This window comes from Pipistrellus hanaki (assembly GCF_964339955.1).
Source record: "Pipistrellus hanaki genome assembly, chromosome: 17".
NCBI lineage: Eukaryota > Metazoa > Chordata > Mammalia > Chiroptera > Vespertilionidae > Pipistrellus > Pipistrellus hanaki.
The window spans coordinates 10058008-10077228 of NC_140519.1; the positions used below are offsets into that span (position 1 = coordinate 10058008).

The following is a 19221-nucleotide window of genomic DNA, read 5'->3' on the forward strand; positions in this document are numbered from 1 at the left end:
TAAAGCATGTCCCCAATTCATTGGGGAGAGATGAAGGTCTACCTCTTTCTATCTAAAAATAGCACTTTCATTTTTTCCATCCTTTTATATTATGTGTAACATGTCTCATAAGCAAATTGTGTGAACATTTTATTTTCTCCTATCTTCTATAGCAGAATGAAATATCCATAAATCATACAGCAAACACATTACAGCAGACACATTATAGCAAGTCCCAACGAGCAAGCACTTATCAGATCAGGTTGGTGATGACCCACTAATTAATTGGCTAATAGCAAGTCATATGGCGAAGCCCACAGTCAATGTGGGACAGGTCTGCACAAGGGAGTGGATACCATAAGGCATGATTCATTGGGACCACTACTATAATAGCCTACTACTAACACCCAGCCAGGCCTGGTTTTCAGCAATCTGTTGGGAATGGGTTCTTTTTATTTTTTTATTTTATTTTTTTAAAGGTATATTTTATTGAATTTTTTACAGAGAGGAAATGAGAGGGATAGAGATGTATAAACATCGATGAGAGAGAAACATCGATCAGCTGCCTCCTGCACACCCCCCACTGGGGATGTGCCTGCAAACAAGGTACACACCCTTGACCAGAATCGAACCTGGGACCCTTCAGTCCACAGGCCAACGCTCTATCCACTGAGCCAAACCAGTTACAGCGGGAATGGGTTCTTCGTGAGTAGTTTTTCCAAATCTCACTTCCCAGGACCCCACCCCAAGCCCAGTGAGTCAGAATTTCTTGGGGGTAAGAGATACAGAGGAAGGTGGTGCTAATACCAAGAATTCGAGACTGAAATAACTCTGCAGAGAATTCCAACACACGTGGGGAAATACAGGGTTTCAAATACAAGAAAGACAGTCTGTGCACTCAAAAAACTTAGTTTCCACAGAGTACATTTTAAAAAACAAAACAAAACACCAAAAAAAAAAAAATTTCCATTGATATCAGAGAAGGAGAGGGAGAGATAGAAACATCAATGTTATGAGAGAATCAATGATCATTGATTGGCTGCATCCTGCATGCCCCCCCTCCCCCCCAATCAGGGATGGAGCCCATAACCTGGGCATGTGCAATGACTGGGAATGGAATCATGACCTCTTGGTTTAGAGGTCTACGTTCAACCATTGAGCCACACCGGTCAGGCCAGAGTACATTAATTGTCATTACTATACCAGAGACCTTGAGAATTAAAAGAAAAATTGCTTTCCATGTTTCTTGAAGTCAGAGCAGTGGGTCTCAAACTTATGTGTGCATCAGTATTAAGTAGAGGGCCTGTTAAAACACCCACGACTGAGCCCAATTTCCAGTTTCTGGTTCAGGAGGTCTGGGTGGAGCACGTGAATTTGCAGGTCAAACAAGCTCTGCTGTCCAGGGACCATACGTTGAGAACCACTAGGCAGGGAGAATTAGTGACTATATTGCACTTACATGTTTACAGCACATCTACTACAACCCAGGGCTTGGTCTGGCTGCAGCAGCAGCAGGATATAATAAGGATAGGATTTAGATCTTGATTATACTTGAGCAGATTTAGTCTCTAAGTGGATCTAATTCCCTTAATAAGGGAATCCTAGGTGACATTAAGACAGGTTGAGATGAAGAGAGAAAGGAAAGCGTGGAGGAGGCGAGTCTGAGCTGGGTCTTGAAAGATGCCTTAGAACCTGGACATTTGGAAATAGTGGGGAATCGCGGAATTCTTCGTTTGGGTAGAGAGAAATCACACAAACCTTGAGAAAACCCCAGGGAAAGGTCTGTGACACTCGCCTCCAGCGCTCCAGCATCAGCCACCTGCAAGCTGCTGGCCTCAGAAGGAGGAAGGGAGTTCTCAGTGTCAAGAAGTCAGTCTCAAACCCTCCTCGGGAAGGGGTGGAGCTGGCCTCGCCCCCGCTTTGGAGCTCCCAGAGCGGGTGGGTGCCTTGGAGACCAAAGCGTCTGTCCGAGGCCACGGTGGGCGCCGACTTGGCAAAGAGCACAGCTTGGGCGCTTCCATCTCCAAACCCCTCAGTGGGGCGCCGTGACCCCGCGAGGCTCGGAGCGGTAGCGGGGCTGTCGGGGCGGCCTGGCGGGTACCCTCCTGGCCTCTCCACGTCCGGAGAGGGGGGCGCAGGCTAGGGCACCGTTCGGAAGGAGCCTCGGATTTAGGCTCGGCGCTAAGGCGGGCCCGGTGACAGCTGCACTACCCGGCCGGCCGGGCGAGGAGTTCAAAGCTCCTCCTCTTCGCTATTTCCATCCCCGGACTTGACGGTGACGGACGCCAGCACAACGGGGGGCGCGCCCGCTGTGCCTCCATTTCCACGCGCCAGAGGGAGGGGGTGCACACGCCGGTGCACGCGCCCCACACCCGAGTGCGCGCGGCCCGCGAGGCAGAGGACTACGCATGCGCCGCCCCGTTCTTTCTGCCCCGCCCCCTGTCTAGGCCCCGCCCCTACCGTGACCCCGCCCCTGCAGAGGCTCCGCCCCCGCCGTGGCCCCGCCCTGTTACCCCTTAAACCACCGCTAGAGGTACTGGCGGCGGCGGCTGCGGCCTGACAGCGCGGCCGCTCCGAGGGCGCGGAGAGCGATCGGGGTGGGAGCGAGCGCTCGGAAAGCCGGCGGGAGCGGAGGGCGGCGCTGGAGGAGGGCGGCGCGCGGCTGACTCATCCCCCTGGACTGGCAGAGCGACTGACACAAACGCCGCCGCCGAGCCCGCCCGCCTGCCCGCGCCGCTCCAGCTCCGCGCGGGAGGCGCCCGCCCGCCCCGCCCGCCCGCCGGCCCCCCTCCCAGCCCGATCGCCTCGCACAAAGTTTGTCTCCTCAGAGGGGCCGGAGCCGCCGCGGGCCCTTTGGAAGGGGCCGGGGACGGCAGAGGACGCGGGGAGCCGTGCGGGCCCGGGGAGTGCATGGTGCCCGGCGCCTCGGCTGCCCATCTGGAGGACATCGGGGCGGGGTCGGCGGAGCGCAGCTCTTTCTAGCCTCGGCCTCGCCCGAGATCGCCGCCCTCCCGGACTGCCGCCGCGGGGGTCCCCGCGCCCCAGCCCGCCATGTCCCGGCTGCTGCCGCTGCTGCGGAGCCGGACGGCGCGCAGCCTGAGGCCGGGCCCGGCCGCCGCCGCCGCCGCGCCCCGCCTGCCGTCCTGGTGCGGCTGCGGGCGGGGGCTGCTGGCGATCGCCTTCCCCGGAGGCTCCCCCGGCGGCCGCCGGGCGCTGGGCACCCACCCCAAGGAGCCCATGGAGGCGCTCAACACGGCGCAGGGCGCGCGCGACTTCATCTACAGCCTGCACTCCACCGAGAGGAGCTGCCTGCTCAAGGAGCTGCACCGCTTCGAGTCCATCGCCATCGCCCAAGGTACAGGGGATGGAGCGGGGGGTGACCCTGGGGGCCGGCGCCCTCCCCCGAGAGCCCCGCCTGCCCCGTGAGCCCCGCCCCCTCCGCCTGGGACCCCAGCCATCGCCGCCGCCCCACCCGCCGGCCCCCCTCGCCGGCCTGGCCGGGCGCCTGGGACGCCGGGGTGGGGGGAACTTTCCGCCTCTTGAGTGTCCCCGGGGGCAAGTGGGACCGGAGCCGATTTAGCCGGGCAGCCGGGGCCAACGCTGGGCTGGCTGGTTCCTCCCCAGGCTCAGAAGCCCGAGCTTCACCCCTAACGGCCAGCCGATCCTGTTTTGATTTTGTTTTGATTTGCTGTGTGCCCTCCCGCCCCCTCTCAGCCCCCTTGTCACACGATGCTTTTGTGTGAACCAGCAGCCGCGCAGGTGGCATGCCTGCTTCCCCCTCAAGCGCTGCGAACGCGAGAGGAAGAAACTTTTCCTGAATGGCCTTGGAACGAAGATGTCTGGGGGCCCATAAGAAGGGGTGTTGCTTCCTAAGGCGGAGGTGCTCTCGGCTGCTTGTTTGCACGCACATCTGATCATATTATTGCTTTGAGCAGCGGAAGGGAATATTTCCCCGGGAAATGGAAAGAATGGATCCAGCCAGCAAGGGCAGAAACATACTTGCAAGCCCACGTTAAATTCAGTGCTTCGCGAGTTAAGCTCCAGCTTTTGTTGTTTCCCCAGAGGTTGAAAGAATGAAGTAAACAAGAAGGTATTTTTTCCCTGAGAATCTGTGGCTCTACAAGAAAAAGCAGACTTCTGCTCAAAAGTAATCTGCAATGGTGAAAGCAAAGCTATTTTTAAGCCAACGTGGTAAAATAGGATACTTTTGCAATCAGTGAAGCATGCTTGGTAGGTCAGAATTTGAGTCCAGCTGTAAAAGCTAACAATTCATAAAATCAAAGGGATGGAAGGAGCAAAAGATAAAATAATTCCGTCTTAAGATATTTGCCATTTAAATATGGTACTATAGACAAAATACATTGCTACTATTTTATATTAGATGCTGATGTGTTTGAACATTAAAAGTTTACACACACACACACACACACACACACACAACGTTGGTAGGTACATAACCATTCTGTTGATTCCTTAAGTTTAAGACATATTGCTTTGGAAGATGGTATTTGATTTGCCACAAGCACTTGAAGGTGTTTCTTTGGCCTATGCACAGGAATGGAGGAAAGATTTATCTACCTCTATGTGACTTACCTATACTACTTCAAACACTTATTAGTTGTGTCTTTTTAATATATATATATATATATATATATATATATATATATATATATATATATTGATTTCAGAGAGGAAGGGAGAAGGAGAGAGAGACAGAAACATCAGTGGTAAGAGAATCATTGATAGCTGCCTCCTGCATACCCCATGCTAGGGATCGAGCCTGCAACCCTGCATATGCCCTGACTGGGAATCTAACTGTGACCTTTTGGCTTAATTGTATCTTTTAACCACTCCCCTTCCTCCCAACTAAATTCAGGGAATTGTGGACCAATTTATACTATTGGGTGATTCAAGACAGTGTCCACCTACAGTACTTTTACAGGAAAAATGTCGCATTGCAATCAATTAATTTTCTTAATGTGTAATCACGCTATATTAAATCATAATCAAATGCTAGCATATTTTGTAAGCTATGTGTGTACTCAGTATGTGGTTTTAAAATGTTCAGTTCTGAAAATGAGCTCCTTGATACAATAGACACTCACATGCTGAAGTTCTCTATGGGCAAGACTATTTGAACACACATTTGACCTGACTAAGTAATAGCTTGGAAATGCTATATTACCATTGTTACAAGATTGAAGGGCCCTATTAATATAATTTTATGACAATTCTTGAAAAAGCATGTCCTGGGTAAATTTTACTTCATACCTATTGCACATTGCAATAGTTATGCTGCATTTTACAATGAAGATAGTATTTTGAAGTTTAACATAGTTTAATGTATGCTGGAAAGGACCTGTAAACTTCAGTAAATGGAGATTAGTTAGATCAATTATACTTAATAAGTATGTACGTTATATGAGAAAGAATGCTTATCCCCTATTTATAAGCTAAAGAACTTTAAAGTTTAAGTAAACTATTTTTGCCAATGTTGATGACTAAATTATTGCTCTTTGACTCAAACGACATTTAAGTGATGCTACTGGTTTCATTTTTAAGACGGTTTTAATGTTCTTTGTTGTTTTCAATATCAATACATATAGTTACTATGGAGATAACTGTAATCGAATCGTTACTAATAAATTACCTTATTCATTATTATGTTGCAAATGAATATAGCTCATTACATTGCTGAAACCAACATTTCTTTTTCCAGACAAACAAAAAGTTCCTGTTTTTCTTTTATTGTTGCTTTTTCAATATACGATTCACGTATTAAGAGTGTGTGTGTATACTTAGTGGATTTTCTAATGAAATAAATTCCTGTTAAAAGGGCGTTTTCTTATTGTAGGGAATCTTATGTGTTTCTGGGAAGGTTTCTTGTATGATGGTATGACATGTTTTGGATTTGGTGTGGAAACATTACAAGAAAAAAATCATCCATGCTTTGATATGTCAGTGGAATCTACTGCTGAAATTTGGTACTTTTGCCCTTATCTTCCTTATGAGTTTATCAGTAGGCAAGTGATATGGTCTGTGACAAGATAAAGCATTAGGTTCATATAATTGATTTATAATAGATAACCCCCACTTTGTGGGATGTCTTATCATAGCTACTTAGGATACTGAGGTTTTTACATTACAAACTGATTTCCTCCTCAGTTTAAAAAAAGTTGTTATTGTGTTCTCAGTTTACCTGCTTAACCTGGTCTTTTTCCAGAAACAGTTCATATCCTCAGGTAGTACATAGTTCATTGTTTTTTGTTTTTTTTTAAAAGTTGGGCTGGCAAGCTGACATCATTACAGTTGCCTTTAATTTTAGACAAGATTTTCAAACAAATTTGTCTCCCACTTTTTGCAATTACAATTTCTATTTATAATTATTTTTAAAAACTGATTTCAGGACCCTCATGGATACCAAAATCTGTGGATACTCAAGTCCCCTCTATAAAATGGCATATTATTTGCATATGATCTATGCACATTATCCCTGTGAACTTCAGATCCTCTCTAGATTACTTCTTATGCAATGTAAATGCTGTGTTAATAGTTGTTATAGAATACTCTATTGTTTAGGGAATAATTACAAGGGGGAAAAAAGTCTGTACATGTTCAGTACAGACGCAACCATCCTAGGCCTAACTACTTTGTACAAGACAGCAACTGTAACTCCCTACCCCCCTCCCCACCCGATTATTTTTAAAATTTGATTGGTTGAATCCCCAGATGTAGAACCTGCAGATACTATGGGCCGAATGTACAGCAATTTGGTTTTTGAAGGATGGGCAGTGGCATTGCTCGTTGTATTAGTTGTACCCTGCTGGATCACAAACACCCCTAAATATAATGGCTTACAACAAACAGGCATTGTCTCACAGCCTCAGGAATCCCGGAGCAGCTTAGGGAGATGTTTCTGACTCAGGTCTCTCATAAAGTTGTAATCAAGCTTTCAGCTGAGGCTGCATCGTTGGACATCTTGACTGGGGTTTGGAGATCCATTCCCCAAAAGGCTCATTCACTCAGCGGTAGGCTGAAGTCTCAATTTCCTGCCGGCGGGCCACCCCACGGCCACCTGAGTGTTCTCAAGGCGTGGCAGTTGGCTCCCTCCAGGACGAGTGATGACACAGTCTAAGTTGGAAGCCACCGTCTCTTATTATCCAGTCTTAGAAGAGAGAGTCCATCTCTTTTGGACCAGGGCACTGTACAGGGTGTAAAGCCGGGAGGCGGAAGCCATTGGGAGGCATCTGAGAGGCTGCCTTCCACACTTAAGGTGCTGTAATTAATGTTTGCTGGAGACTTACATAGGGGTGAGAGCTGGCTTTGGGGAAGGCACAGCAAAAGATTTGATTTGAAAAAATAAAAGGAGCCTCCTCGGGAATATTTTTGTTAAACATGTACTTAAGTACTTTAAAAATGAGATTCTTTTGACATATCACAAGAGATATATTGCAGGGAACAGAGCAGTTTTTCTATCAATGTTAGATCTTTTTTTAAAAAAAATATTTTTTTATTGATTTCAGGGAGGAAGAGTGAGGGAGAGAGAGAAATATCAGTGGTGAGAGAATCATTGATGGGCTGCCTCCTGCACGCCCCACACTGGGGATGGAGCCCGCAACCTGGTCACGTGTCCTGACGAGAATCAAGCTCTGACCTCCTGGTTCTTAGGTCGACACTCAACCGCTGCGCCAAGCGGGCTTTCAACGTTAAATCTTAATTAGCTTGCATTTTTTTCATCATATTAAGTGGTAATTGTGTACATTTAAGTTTTCTTTTTACCATTTATCTGCATCCACATAAGCATACCATATAATTCTAAAGTATGCTTAATGTAGTTCCTCATCTTCTGTGATTACTTAAGAAGGTGAGGAGCTTCGTTTTGAGAACTTGCCAGATAGTAGAAGGGCCTTTGTCACATGAAAGGCTGCAAGATAAAAAGCTGATATTAAAGTGGATATCTAGAATACTTAAAAACAAGATTTTTCATATTAAAGTGGATATCTAGAATACTTAAAAACAAGATTTTGCTGTGACCCAGAAGGGATCTTGGACTCTTAAAGAGAGAATCTCCATTTTTCTCAGCCTATTGTTCAGGATTATGGGGAAAAATAGCCACTCTGTTAAGCTAGTAACTTCTGGGCTGAATTGGAGATAATTTCAGCTTTTGCTGAAAGAGAATGAGAACGAGGGTAAGGAAAGCATTTCATACTCTAAATTAAGATGCTCGAATAAAGATATTTCAGTGCCTCCACTGAAATAGTATCAGAGGAACAAGGGAAGTAGCCCCAACTAGACATAGCAAGAAGAGAAGAGCCAGGATGAGGATGTGAAGTGTGAATGGAGTCAGGAGGAGTGAGAGATATCTAAGAAACTTGAGAGCTTCTATATCTTGGGCCTAGATAAGTTAAAACAAAGCTTTGTCACAATCACTTATTTTATTAATATGGAAAGAACCTAATATATCAGTATATTCCAACAAGCTTAATTCTGAATACTTTAGAGTTATTGGGCATGTTGGAATGGCCTCTATTACTAGGAATTACTGCCAGTAAAGAACAGATAACACAAATAAGATTTTTTTCCGTTATAAGTGGGTATATGTTATTTAACAGTCTTCAGTCATCACTGACTGGTACTTGATGTCCGGAGTTACATGTGATTTAAAACAACAACCACCTCTATTACATCTTTTGATTTTTGTGGATCAGGAGTATAATCAGGGCTGAGCTGGATAATTCACCTGGTTCGTGTGGTATCTATAGAGGTCACTCCGTAGACCTCAGCTGGAGAGGGGCTGATTACAGAGTCCAAGATGGTCCCGCTCACGTTTGGCATGTTGGTGGAGATGGCAGGATGGGCCCCACCGCAACAATTGGCCAGAACAGGGGCACGTGACCTCAGCAGCATGTCAGACTCAGCATGCTGTGACAGCTGGTGACAGACCATAGCCCCAGAGAAAAGGTTCCAAGAAAGCTAGATAGAAACTTTGAGACTTTGTATTGGTTTCATATTGCTGCGATAACAGATTACCACAAATTTAGTGGCTTAAAATAATACAAGTTTATTTTCTTAGCATTCTGGGGGTTTGAAGTCCAAAATGAGACTGAAGGGGCTCATAAGAGCATCAGCCAGCGTCTGTCCTAAAGACTCCATAGGAGAAGCTCGCTCTTGTCTCTCTTCCAGCGTTTGCCATTCCTTGGCTCCTGTCCACATCGCTCTGATCTCTGTTTTTGATTTTTATGTCATCTCCTTCATTGACCTTGTCTTGTGACCCCCGAGATCACATCATAGTGACCCCGGAGATCACATTTAGGCCCCGGATAATCTCATTCTCTCGAAATCCTAATTATTCACATCTGCAAAATCTCCTTTGCCGTACAAGGTAACATATTCAAAAGTTGGAGGATCGGGTATGGACACTATTCAGCCTTCCATCCGACTTGTTATGACCTAGCTTTGGAAGTCCCTGCTGTTTGAGCAAGCCACTCAGACCAGTCTGGATTCACGGGAAGGGGAATTTGGAAGAGGTATTCCATGTAGATGGCCATGCTTAATAGTCGTAATTTATTACTTTCTATCGGTGCATTTAGAAAAAGAATAATTTCTGTTGGAAATCTTGTATGACATTTTCTCTATTAACACATACCATTAACATATTTGGTTTTTGTTTATTTTAAGAAATTTGAGCCGAAACCAGTTTGGCTCAGTGGATAGAGGTTGGTCTGCAGACTGAAAGGTCCCAGGTTCGATTCTAGTCAAGGGCATGTACCTTGGTTGCGGGCACATCCCCAGTAGGGGGTGTGCAAGAGGCAGCTGGTTGATGATTCCTGCTCATCGATGTTTCTAACTCTCTATCCCTCTCTCTTCCTCTCTGTAAAAAAATCAATAAAATAATAATAAAAATCTCATTCATCTCAATATTAAAAAAAAAAAAAGAAAGAAATTTGAGCATTAGTTATGCCGAGTGCTAGTGCAGTGATTTCTTTTATATATTGAGCTACGTGGGACTCCTTCCTCCATATAAGGATTCCTCAGCGTTGGCACTATGACATTTTGGGCTGGATGCTTCCTTGTTGTGGGGCTGTCCTCCACAGCGGATTTTAGCAGTGTCCTATCCTCTACCCCCTAGATGACAGAGCACCCTGTACCCACCTCACCCCAATTCTGGCAACCAGAAATGTTTCCAAACATTGCCGAATGTCCCGTGGAGAAGGTGTGGGGTGGGGGGAAGAAAAGGAGGGTAGCAAAATTGTCCTGGTCAAGAGCCATTGTTTTGTAGGAAATGCTGTAAGCTGCTGCTGCTTCAATCCTCTGCCTTATCTCTCCTCTTCTATCATACATGGATACTTGCTGTTATCAGTGTATTGTCTTTGCTTCTAGCTCAGTGCTTTATTTTACATTTATTTGTCTCTGGATAAGGTCAGAAGAGTAACTCCTTACCTCCCTATCAAACACCTCATCTCTCTATCAAATAAATGAGCTTTGTGAAAACTGTTTTCCTTGATTGCGATGTCTCTTAATTTCTAAGTTCTTGACTAAATTCTGACTATTACCCTGTTTCCCTGAAAATAAGACAGTGTCTTATATTAATTTTTTTCTCCCAAAGTTGCACTAGGTCTTATTTTCAGGGGATGTCTCATCTTTCCATGCGCTAGGTCTTATTTTTGGAGGATGTCTTATTTTCGGGGAAACACGGGTTGGTACTTAGAAAATATGGCTTCAGGTAAGTTGAACACTGCTAGAGTGTTTGATTCTCTAGTAATTAATTTGGTGTTGTTCATCTTAAGCAATCACGACAAGCAAGTTTTTATAAACAAATTTGTGGATAGGAAAATTAAAATAATATAAAGTCTGCTACCGTGTCTCCCCGAAAATAAGACCTAGTGCATGGAAAGATAAGACATCCCCTGAAAATAAGACCTAGCGTAACTTTGGGATAAAAAATTAATATAAGACACTGTCTTATTTTCGGGGAAACAGGGTACTTACAGGGGCATCCAGAAGGTCAGTTGCAACTAAAGACAGTGGTTGTTTTGAAATGTTGGGGATGATTCAATATCTGATATTGAATCATTAATAGTTTCAGTTTTTCTAAAAATAGTGATGAGTTTGCATAACCACACTTTTTACTGGTTTTCTTTGGCACGTCAGTGTAAAGCTCACTGGAACAAATAAAGACCAATCCCTGAGTGAAAAATTTATTAGCATTTTTTTCAAGTCAGTTGAATTAATTAGTATGTAGGTTTATAGGACTCTTCCTTCCCTTCTGTTTGACTCATAGGTTTATGTCTGCCTAAAGATAATGAAAACAACCACATTAGAAACAAGAAGTTCAATGTTAAAATGTAACAACTTAGTTACCTCAGAACTCCTGGTAAATGAGAGATCTTCTACCAGTGGTCGGCAAACTCATTAGTCCACAGAGCCAAATATCAACAGTACGACGATCAAAATTTCTTTTGAGAGCCAAATATTTTAAACTTAAACTTCTTCTAATGCCACTTCTTCAAAATAGACTCGCCCAGGCTGTGGTATTTTGTGGAAGAGCCACACTCAAGGAGCCGCAGTTTGCCGACTCGGTTAGACAAAGCACTTTGCATGTAATGAGATGTCGTTCCTCTTAAGCTCTTAAGCATTTTGTTGGAAGCATATTTGAACATAGTACTGCATTTTTCTCTGCCTTGAAAAATGAAAGTATAATGAGCACAATTTAGCTTCTGCTAGATGTCAGAGTTCTTATATACTATATTTTAATACAGTAATATTTTAGGGGGCTACTTCTATTTGTAGATATATTACTAGCATCACACCACATGCCATTCCAGTTGGCAGGCTCTTTAGACTCTGTCATATAGTGGTAGTGAAATGTAGTAACCCTCCCCCACCTCTCAGTGCCTGCAGACTATTCTACGCCACTCTCATTCATCCCTTGTGGTTGTGGTAAACTTTTTTCTGCTGTGTAAGGAGGTTTGCTTCTTGGCATCTTTTTAAATTTTTTTTTATTTTTAATGTCTGCTCTTTATTACTCTTCCATGTGTTTTTTCTTTCTTTTCTTTTTCTCTCATTCTCATTTTGTTTTTGATCCCCCTAGGTTTGGCAATAGGGTTTAATCCTGATATATGTTTCAAGGTCATAGACCACTACCCTTCTTTGTCCTTCCAGCTAGCCAATTGCTTCTATCACATTATTGATCTTTGATGCTCAGATCTCACATTGAAGATATTGTGGGTACTTTTGCTAATATCTGGATTTTGGCCGTTCAAAGGATCATTGTTTTAAGCACCTGATTAACTGAGATATTACTATTTTTGGATCTTAAAGTGTCAGGGAAATTATATTAGAACTAGTGGCCCAGCGCACGAAATTTGTGCACGGGGGTGGGGGTGGGGGGAGGAGGCCGCACAGCAAGGTGGGGAGGGTGTCCCTCAGCCCAGCCTGCACTCTCTTCAATCTGGGACTTCTCAGGGGTGTTCGACTGCCTGTTTAGGCCCTATCCACTCTTAACATTCACCTGCCTGCCTGCCTGATTGCCCCTAACCTACCTGCCACCTGTTCGTCCCCAACTGTCCCCCCTGCTGGCCTTCTCACCCCCAACTGCCCCCATTGCCAGCCTAATCGTCTTTAACTGCCCTCCCTGCCGGCCTGCCTGTCCCCAACTGTCCTCTCTCCACCCTCCACCTCCCCGCTGGCCTGATCACTCCCAACTGCCCTCCCCTCCTAGCCTGATCAACCCTAACCACCTCTGCCTCAGCCCCCGCCACGATGGCTTTGTCTGGAAGGATGTCCAGAAGATCCCCTGGTCTAATTAGCATATTACCCTTTTATTAATATAGATGGTTTTCTTATTTGGGTTAGTTTATATTTTCTGTTTTCTGTCTGACTTTTAGGGCAGATTACTTAGTGCATTGTAGAGTTTAAAACATTCGTACTTTTTTTTTTTTTTTAAAAAAAGGCCTAGTAGTTCACAAATCAATTTCTGAATTTTTATTGTAAAATGGTTCTTATATTTTATAGAAGACATTCTGCAGCTATGACTCTTGCTGCTGCTAACACCATCTTTATTACAATTACTTAGCAATTATTAAGTATTTGCTATGTGTCAAACATGCTGAACTAAGTGAGTTTTCATGTACTTATTTTATTTACTTCTCATGGAAGGAGATGGAATGATCTCTATTCTATAGATTAAGAAATTGAGGTCAAACAGGAGTTTTCCCATGATCCTGCAACCTGTGTGGCAGAGTGGAGTTTTTAACTTAGCTTTGTTTGACTCTAAAACTCTGTTCTAATTATTACACCCTTCTGGATATTCATTGCTGGGGTTTTTTAACGCATGATGGAGAGAAAGGTTACACTTCAAATGCTCAATAAAAGTTACATATCTTAGTCTATCTTTTAACATTCAATACAAAAGCAAATATGGCATTTGCATAAGCAAAATCAAAGTAAAATCAGTGTGCAATAGAAGTTTATAAATTTGTTGGAGGAATTTGGAAAAGTCAGAAAACTAGTATTTGTGACAGCATAACTCATGTTTCTAACCTTTACTCTAATTTTTCTTTAGATATTTGAGTTTTATAAAATATCTCTAACATACTATTCATAATCGGAAAGCTTTACAAACTGTGAAAGTTTTATTTAACAAATATTTGTTACTCTCCCTACCATCTATAATAATAAAAGGGTAATATGCTAATTAGACCGGACATCTTCCGGACGTCATTCCAGACATCCTTTCTGACAAAGCTGAGGCCAGAGGGAAGCCGGGGCCGGCAGCGGGGGAAGGAAGGCCCACTCTTGAACAAATTTTTGTGCATCGGGCCTCTAGGAAAATAGAATTAATTAACTTGGCATAATACTCTCATGAGACTTACATTTTTTGAGAGAGGAAAGATATGAGTAATATAGTAAATAAATTAAATCATTATATATAATCTGTGCTGTTAGAATAAACAGAATGACACTTATTTAGATAAGGCGATCTGTAAAAGCCTTTGTGTAGGCAATATTTGAACTGAAACGAAAGGTTTGAGAAGCCAGCCATTCAGACAGCGGGAGGAGAGCATTCTGAGGAGGAAAAGCACATACCAAGACACTGAGATAAGAAGGGCCTTGGCATAGCATAGGAATTGGCAGAAAGCATTTATGGGTGGAATTTAATGAACAAAGTGGAGTGTGGAATGAGATAGGTGGGTAGGCAGAAGCCAGATTAGTCAGGGCCTCTGTGGGTAAACCTTAGGAAAGCCGTTAAGGTTAAGCCCTGGAGTGAAATAATGGTTTGTAAAGAGCACTGTGGCTGCTAATGGACTAACTGAAGGTTGCAAATGCATAAGTTCAGAGATCACTTAGGAAGCTGTTACAGTAGTCTAGGCTGGGGTGATGGTAGTTTAGACTAAGTGGCCACAGAGATGAAGAAAAGGAGGTGGATTCAAGAAATTTATTTGAGCCTGGCCAGCATGGCTCAGTGGTTGAGCGTTGACCCCATGAACCAGAAGATCATGGTTTGATTCCTGGTCAGGCACTTGCCCGGATTGCAGGTTCAATCCCCAGTGTGGGACGTGCAGGAGGCAGCTGATCAATGATTCCCTCTCATCATTGATGTTTCTATCACTCTCTGATCTCACATTGAAAATACTGTGAGTACAAAATTTCTTCTCTGAAATCAATTAAAAAAATTAAAAAAAAAAGATATTTATTTAAGAGTCAACTGATGGAACTTGCTGATGGGTAGAAAGGGGCAGGTAATTAAGGGAAAGAAAATAGAAAGTTAGGACTTAGGGTTCTAACTAGTGATTGTGTAAAAGATGGTCCTAATAATTGTGAGGGAGCAGTCTGGGGGCAAATAGATTTTGGGGGGATGAAATTAAAGTCATAAGTTTGGACATGTCAAGTTTAAGATACTTGTGTTAATGTGAATGGAGATATCAAGTAATTAGGGGTGTGTGTGTGTTGTATTTATATTACAAATCTGAACTCTTAGGGAAGTTTAGGCTGAAGATGTGAGTATGGGTGTCAACAGTTGTGTCTAGATGGAAAAGAAGATCCAGGAGAGAACTCAAATACCAATGCGTATTGGAAGGAAAGAGGAGGAAGAATCGGAACTAGAAGGAGACTGAGGAGTGTCCACAAAGACAGGAAAAATACAAGAATGTGTGCTCCAGAAGCTAAGTGAGAAAGACAGTGGATTGACCTGATGCTTTAACTAAGTCAAGTAAGGGAAAGAGACTGTTGTTTTTGTCAGAAGTGCGTTGTTTTTTTTATTTTTTTTAATTTATTTTTATTGATTTCAGAGAAGGATGGAGAGGGAGAGAGAGAGATAGAAACATAACAATAAGATTCATTGGCCAGCTGCCTCCTACATGCCCCACATTGGGGATCGAGCCTGCAAACCCGGTATGTTCCCCGACCGGGAATCAAACCCTGACCTGCTGGTTCATAGGTCCACGCTCAACCACTGAGTACACCAGCTGGGCTGGCAGAAGTAGTTTTATAAGAACTATTTGGGAAGAAGCCAGATTGTAGTCAGCTGAGGAGGGCGTATTAATAAGGAAGGATTTGGCTCTTAAAACTTTAAAGGGAACTTTGGGTAGTACTACTATGGTAGCTTGAGCATTACTGAAATTATTCCTTTCCTCATTGGTCAGAAGTCTAAACTTACTTTAACTATTGTACTTATTGCTAGTATACTCATTTTTTTTTTTTAACAGACAGTCCTGTGTAGAATTATAGTTAATCAGAGAAAAATAAAATATCACAGGTAAGCAAATCATACCCCTTTTTAGCAGCATTTTGTAAAAATATGCAGGCCATTTAGCAGGTTAAGATCTTTTTATTTTCTTTGGGAAGAAGTTTATGAAATGAAGGAGATGATTTGAACTCCCCTTTTCATAAAATACCCGAGAGCCAGGGATACATTTGTTTCCTGGGCTGTAGGATTTTCACTGTTGACACTGAGCGAGTCCCTGGCAAACTGGATGATTGGTCTCCTTCCCTGACAATATCTTTGCACTTCTCGCAGACTAAAGCCTTTGACTTATAGGAGAGATTGAAAAAGGGATCCAGGTAGAATTTCATGTCCCTTCCACACGACTGCTTTTCCCCTCCTGAAGGTCTGCCCCAAATGGGACACTTTCTCAAGATTCTCTCTTTCATCACTTTTTGTATTTCTGGCGAAAGAATGCAAGGAAGTGCGGAGTCCCTCAGTCCATCTGTAGGCCAGTGCCTTCCCATGTCTCCCAGCCCAAGCTCTGCCTTCCCTGCACCCTCACTGTTCTAGTGGCACCTTAGGTGTCTGGTTGCATGGATCCTAAGTAAGCAAGTGCTAAAGTCCCCTGTCCCCTCTGACCTTGCAGGTGCCTGCCTCTTTCTTCATTTAGGCCAAGTTGTTTGCGCTGTGACTTCAGCTCTCTTACGGGTTTGGTTCGAAATAAGTCATGAATTTGAACTTGGTTTGACTTAGTTTCCCTGTAAGGGCCGTGATGGTGCTTTTTGTAGCTCTCTCTATCCCACAGTAGAAACTAGAACCTTACGTCACAGAATTTAAAGTACATAGAACAGCATCTGGGAATCTTATGGAAATACAGCTTCTGTTTCAGTGCGTTTGAGACAGGGCCTGAGGTTCTGCATTTCTAACAGGTTTCCAGAGATTTCAGTGTTGCAGGCCCAGGGATCCTGCCCTGAGTAGCAAGGTTCTAGCAGGTGGTTCTGCTTTCTGTTTCAAGGTGGGAAAGAGGCGAGGTCACACAGAAAAACGTAGGCATGCTTGAGTTGTGAAAGGGAACAGGCAAACAGATGTGAGAGTGATAATGTGAGATGTGGCACATTTGGTGAGCTGGCAGAAATTTATGTTTGTGTGCGAGAAAGATCTTAATGGTTTAAAAAATATTATCCTAGCTTTTTTTTCTTCTTATCAAAGGGCTTCCTTAAAGACAGTAGAAAAAAATGAATTGTTAATACTGATTTTATAGGTGTACAATGAGAACTTTTTAGTGTAATTGTGCTTTTCCTGCTTCATATTATTTCTTATGTTTTGAAACAATCTCAATTTTATAGAAAAGGTTTAAGTATGGTACAGTAAGCTCCCCCTCTATTCCTTCCCCCCCACCCCCCCACCCCACACACACAAATCACTTGAGAATATGTTGCTGACATGAAGCTGTATCATCCCTGTCACAGGTTAAGGTCTTATAGTCACTGAGACAGAGATTAGCGCAAGACATTGATTGGGGAATACAGTGTCCCAATAAATGGAAGCCTCAGCTGACCCTGTGGAGGCTTCTAGAGATGGGATGACCCCTCGGTTGGGTAAGAAGTCTCTCTCCCTCTGTGAAACTGAGCGCTTGGGTGTGCACTGCCCTGGCAGGGGGCAGGGGGCAGGGCTGCCTGTGCGGTGGCATTCTTCAGCAGGAGGAGGGGTGTGGACACTGCTGCTGAGCTGCTGCCATCAGACAGTCCAGGCATGCAGCGGAGGAGCCCGGAGAAGGCGCTCTCATGGTGGACTGTAAGTGAGGAGGCTGTGATGAACAGGATGCTGATGTTCCAGAGGAAGTGACTCTGGTTCAAACTTCTCCCTAACGGAGCTCCCGGAGATATTTGACGGCTTTGAGAATACACGGGATAAGATGTTAAGCTAACCCAGCTCACAGAGTGTGGCAACTCCCCGGGCAGAGAGAAGCTGCGGGCTCTCCATCGTGAGGGAGGTGAGCAGTGCCAGCTCTGTTCAAGCGGCCGTGGGCCATGTTCTCCACAAAGAGATGACAAAACACTTTAATTCAGTGTTTCTAAGGTTTAAATCATGGCATACTAAATAAACTAGTTTTCTTATTCCCAAATTTTCCTTTATAATTGTCAGTAGACGAGTTTTTAAATGTTTTATTGTGATGTAGTTGACATTCACTGTATTAGTTTTAGATATACAAGATATTTGTATATATTGCAAAATGATCACTACAATAAATCTAGTCAACATCCACCACCATACATAATTCCAAACTTTGTTTTTCTTTGTGAGAGAGATTTCAATGTTTGGGAAAAATTTTTTTAAAGATCACAGAACAATTGTCATTTTCTCCATTGCTTATCACGATTTTGCAGTTTCAGCTTGCACTGTCATTTTAATGGTCCCACACAACTGTGCAAAGGGACAACTGCCTATATTCAAGCATGCTTCACTTCAAAATTTCACATACCCTTTTTATTTACACTTATTTTATTTACTTTACCGCCTGAATACATTTTGATCTTTAAATATTTTTAGCATGCAGATTTCCCAAACCCGAGGTAGCCATTATGAAGACGGCGAAGAAGGTACCATCAGCAGAGGGCCCTGATAGTTTTGGTATAGTACAATCTTAACCGTATTGATTGTTCTCTAGATGTTTATTGCAGAGAGCAAAGCATCTATTTAACAGAACTTCTTGACTTCTTGCTGGTTTGAAATAGCATGCTTTAGTTATAATTACAATTTTTTTTTCTGCATCATTTTGGACCACCTGCAAAATATTTTTTATTATCTAATCCTAGATTTTGTGGATATGATAGAATAATAATTGCATGTTTAATTAACTGAAGGATTAAACTATGACCTTAACAAAAGACAAAATCACTTATATTTAGTTATATTTAAATAGTGTATTTTAAAAATTGTTGCAGTAACCCCCGGCAAGGGACTCATAACGAGCAGCAAAGAATGAGTAGGGAAAAGGACCGCACAGGGAAACCTTCAGAATATTGTAAAGAGAAAGTGTATTTAAATAACTGAACTTCAAGAAAATATATTTTAAAAATATATTCTTGTATAAATTGGAAGCCTTATATAATTTCACTTTAAGGCCATTCATGAACTTTTTTTTTTTTTTTTTAAGTTTCAGTCTCCATACAGCTTGATATCTAATTTATGTTGCATTTTGTAGTGGTGGTGGTACTGGGAGAATTGTATTGAGTGTGTGTGTGTATGTGTGTGTGTGTGTGTGTGTGTGTGTGTGTGTGTGAGAAAGAGAGAGAGAGAGAGAGAGAGAGAGAGAGAGAGAGAGAGAGAGAGAGAGAGAAATATATCTCTGTTCCTATTTTATTTTTTATTACTATTTAATATAAATATACCAGAGGCCTGGTGCACAAAATTCATGCGGGGGGGGGGGGGTGTCCCTCAGCCCAGCCTGCATCCTCTCCCATCTGGGACCCCTAAAGGAATCCCTCTCACAATCCAGGACTGCTGGCTCCCAACCGCTAGCCTGCCTGCCTGCC

The 19221-nt window shown here is 43.4% G+C and overlaps 1 protein-coding gene across 2 annotated transcripts in view; it reads left to right on the forward strand.

Moving 5' to 3' along the window:
* Positions 1–2511: 2511 nt before the first annotated feature.
* Positions 2512–19221, forward strand: part of TMEM65 (transmembrane protein 65) — a 39068-nt gene continuing 22358 nt past the window's right edge. The window contains exons 1-2 of one of the 2 annotated variants that reach the window (XM_084864871.1): positions 2512–3334; positions 18236–18316. In XM_084864871.1, the coding sequence (XP_084720997.1) occupies positions 3031–3334; positions 18236–18316 (385 nt within the window). In that variant the 5' untranslated portion in view covers positions 2512–3030. The remainder of the gene's footprint in view (positions 3335–18235; positions 18317–19221) is intronic. The other variant, XM_084864872.1, reaches the window with a different exon arrangement.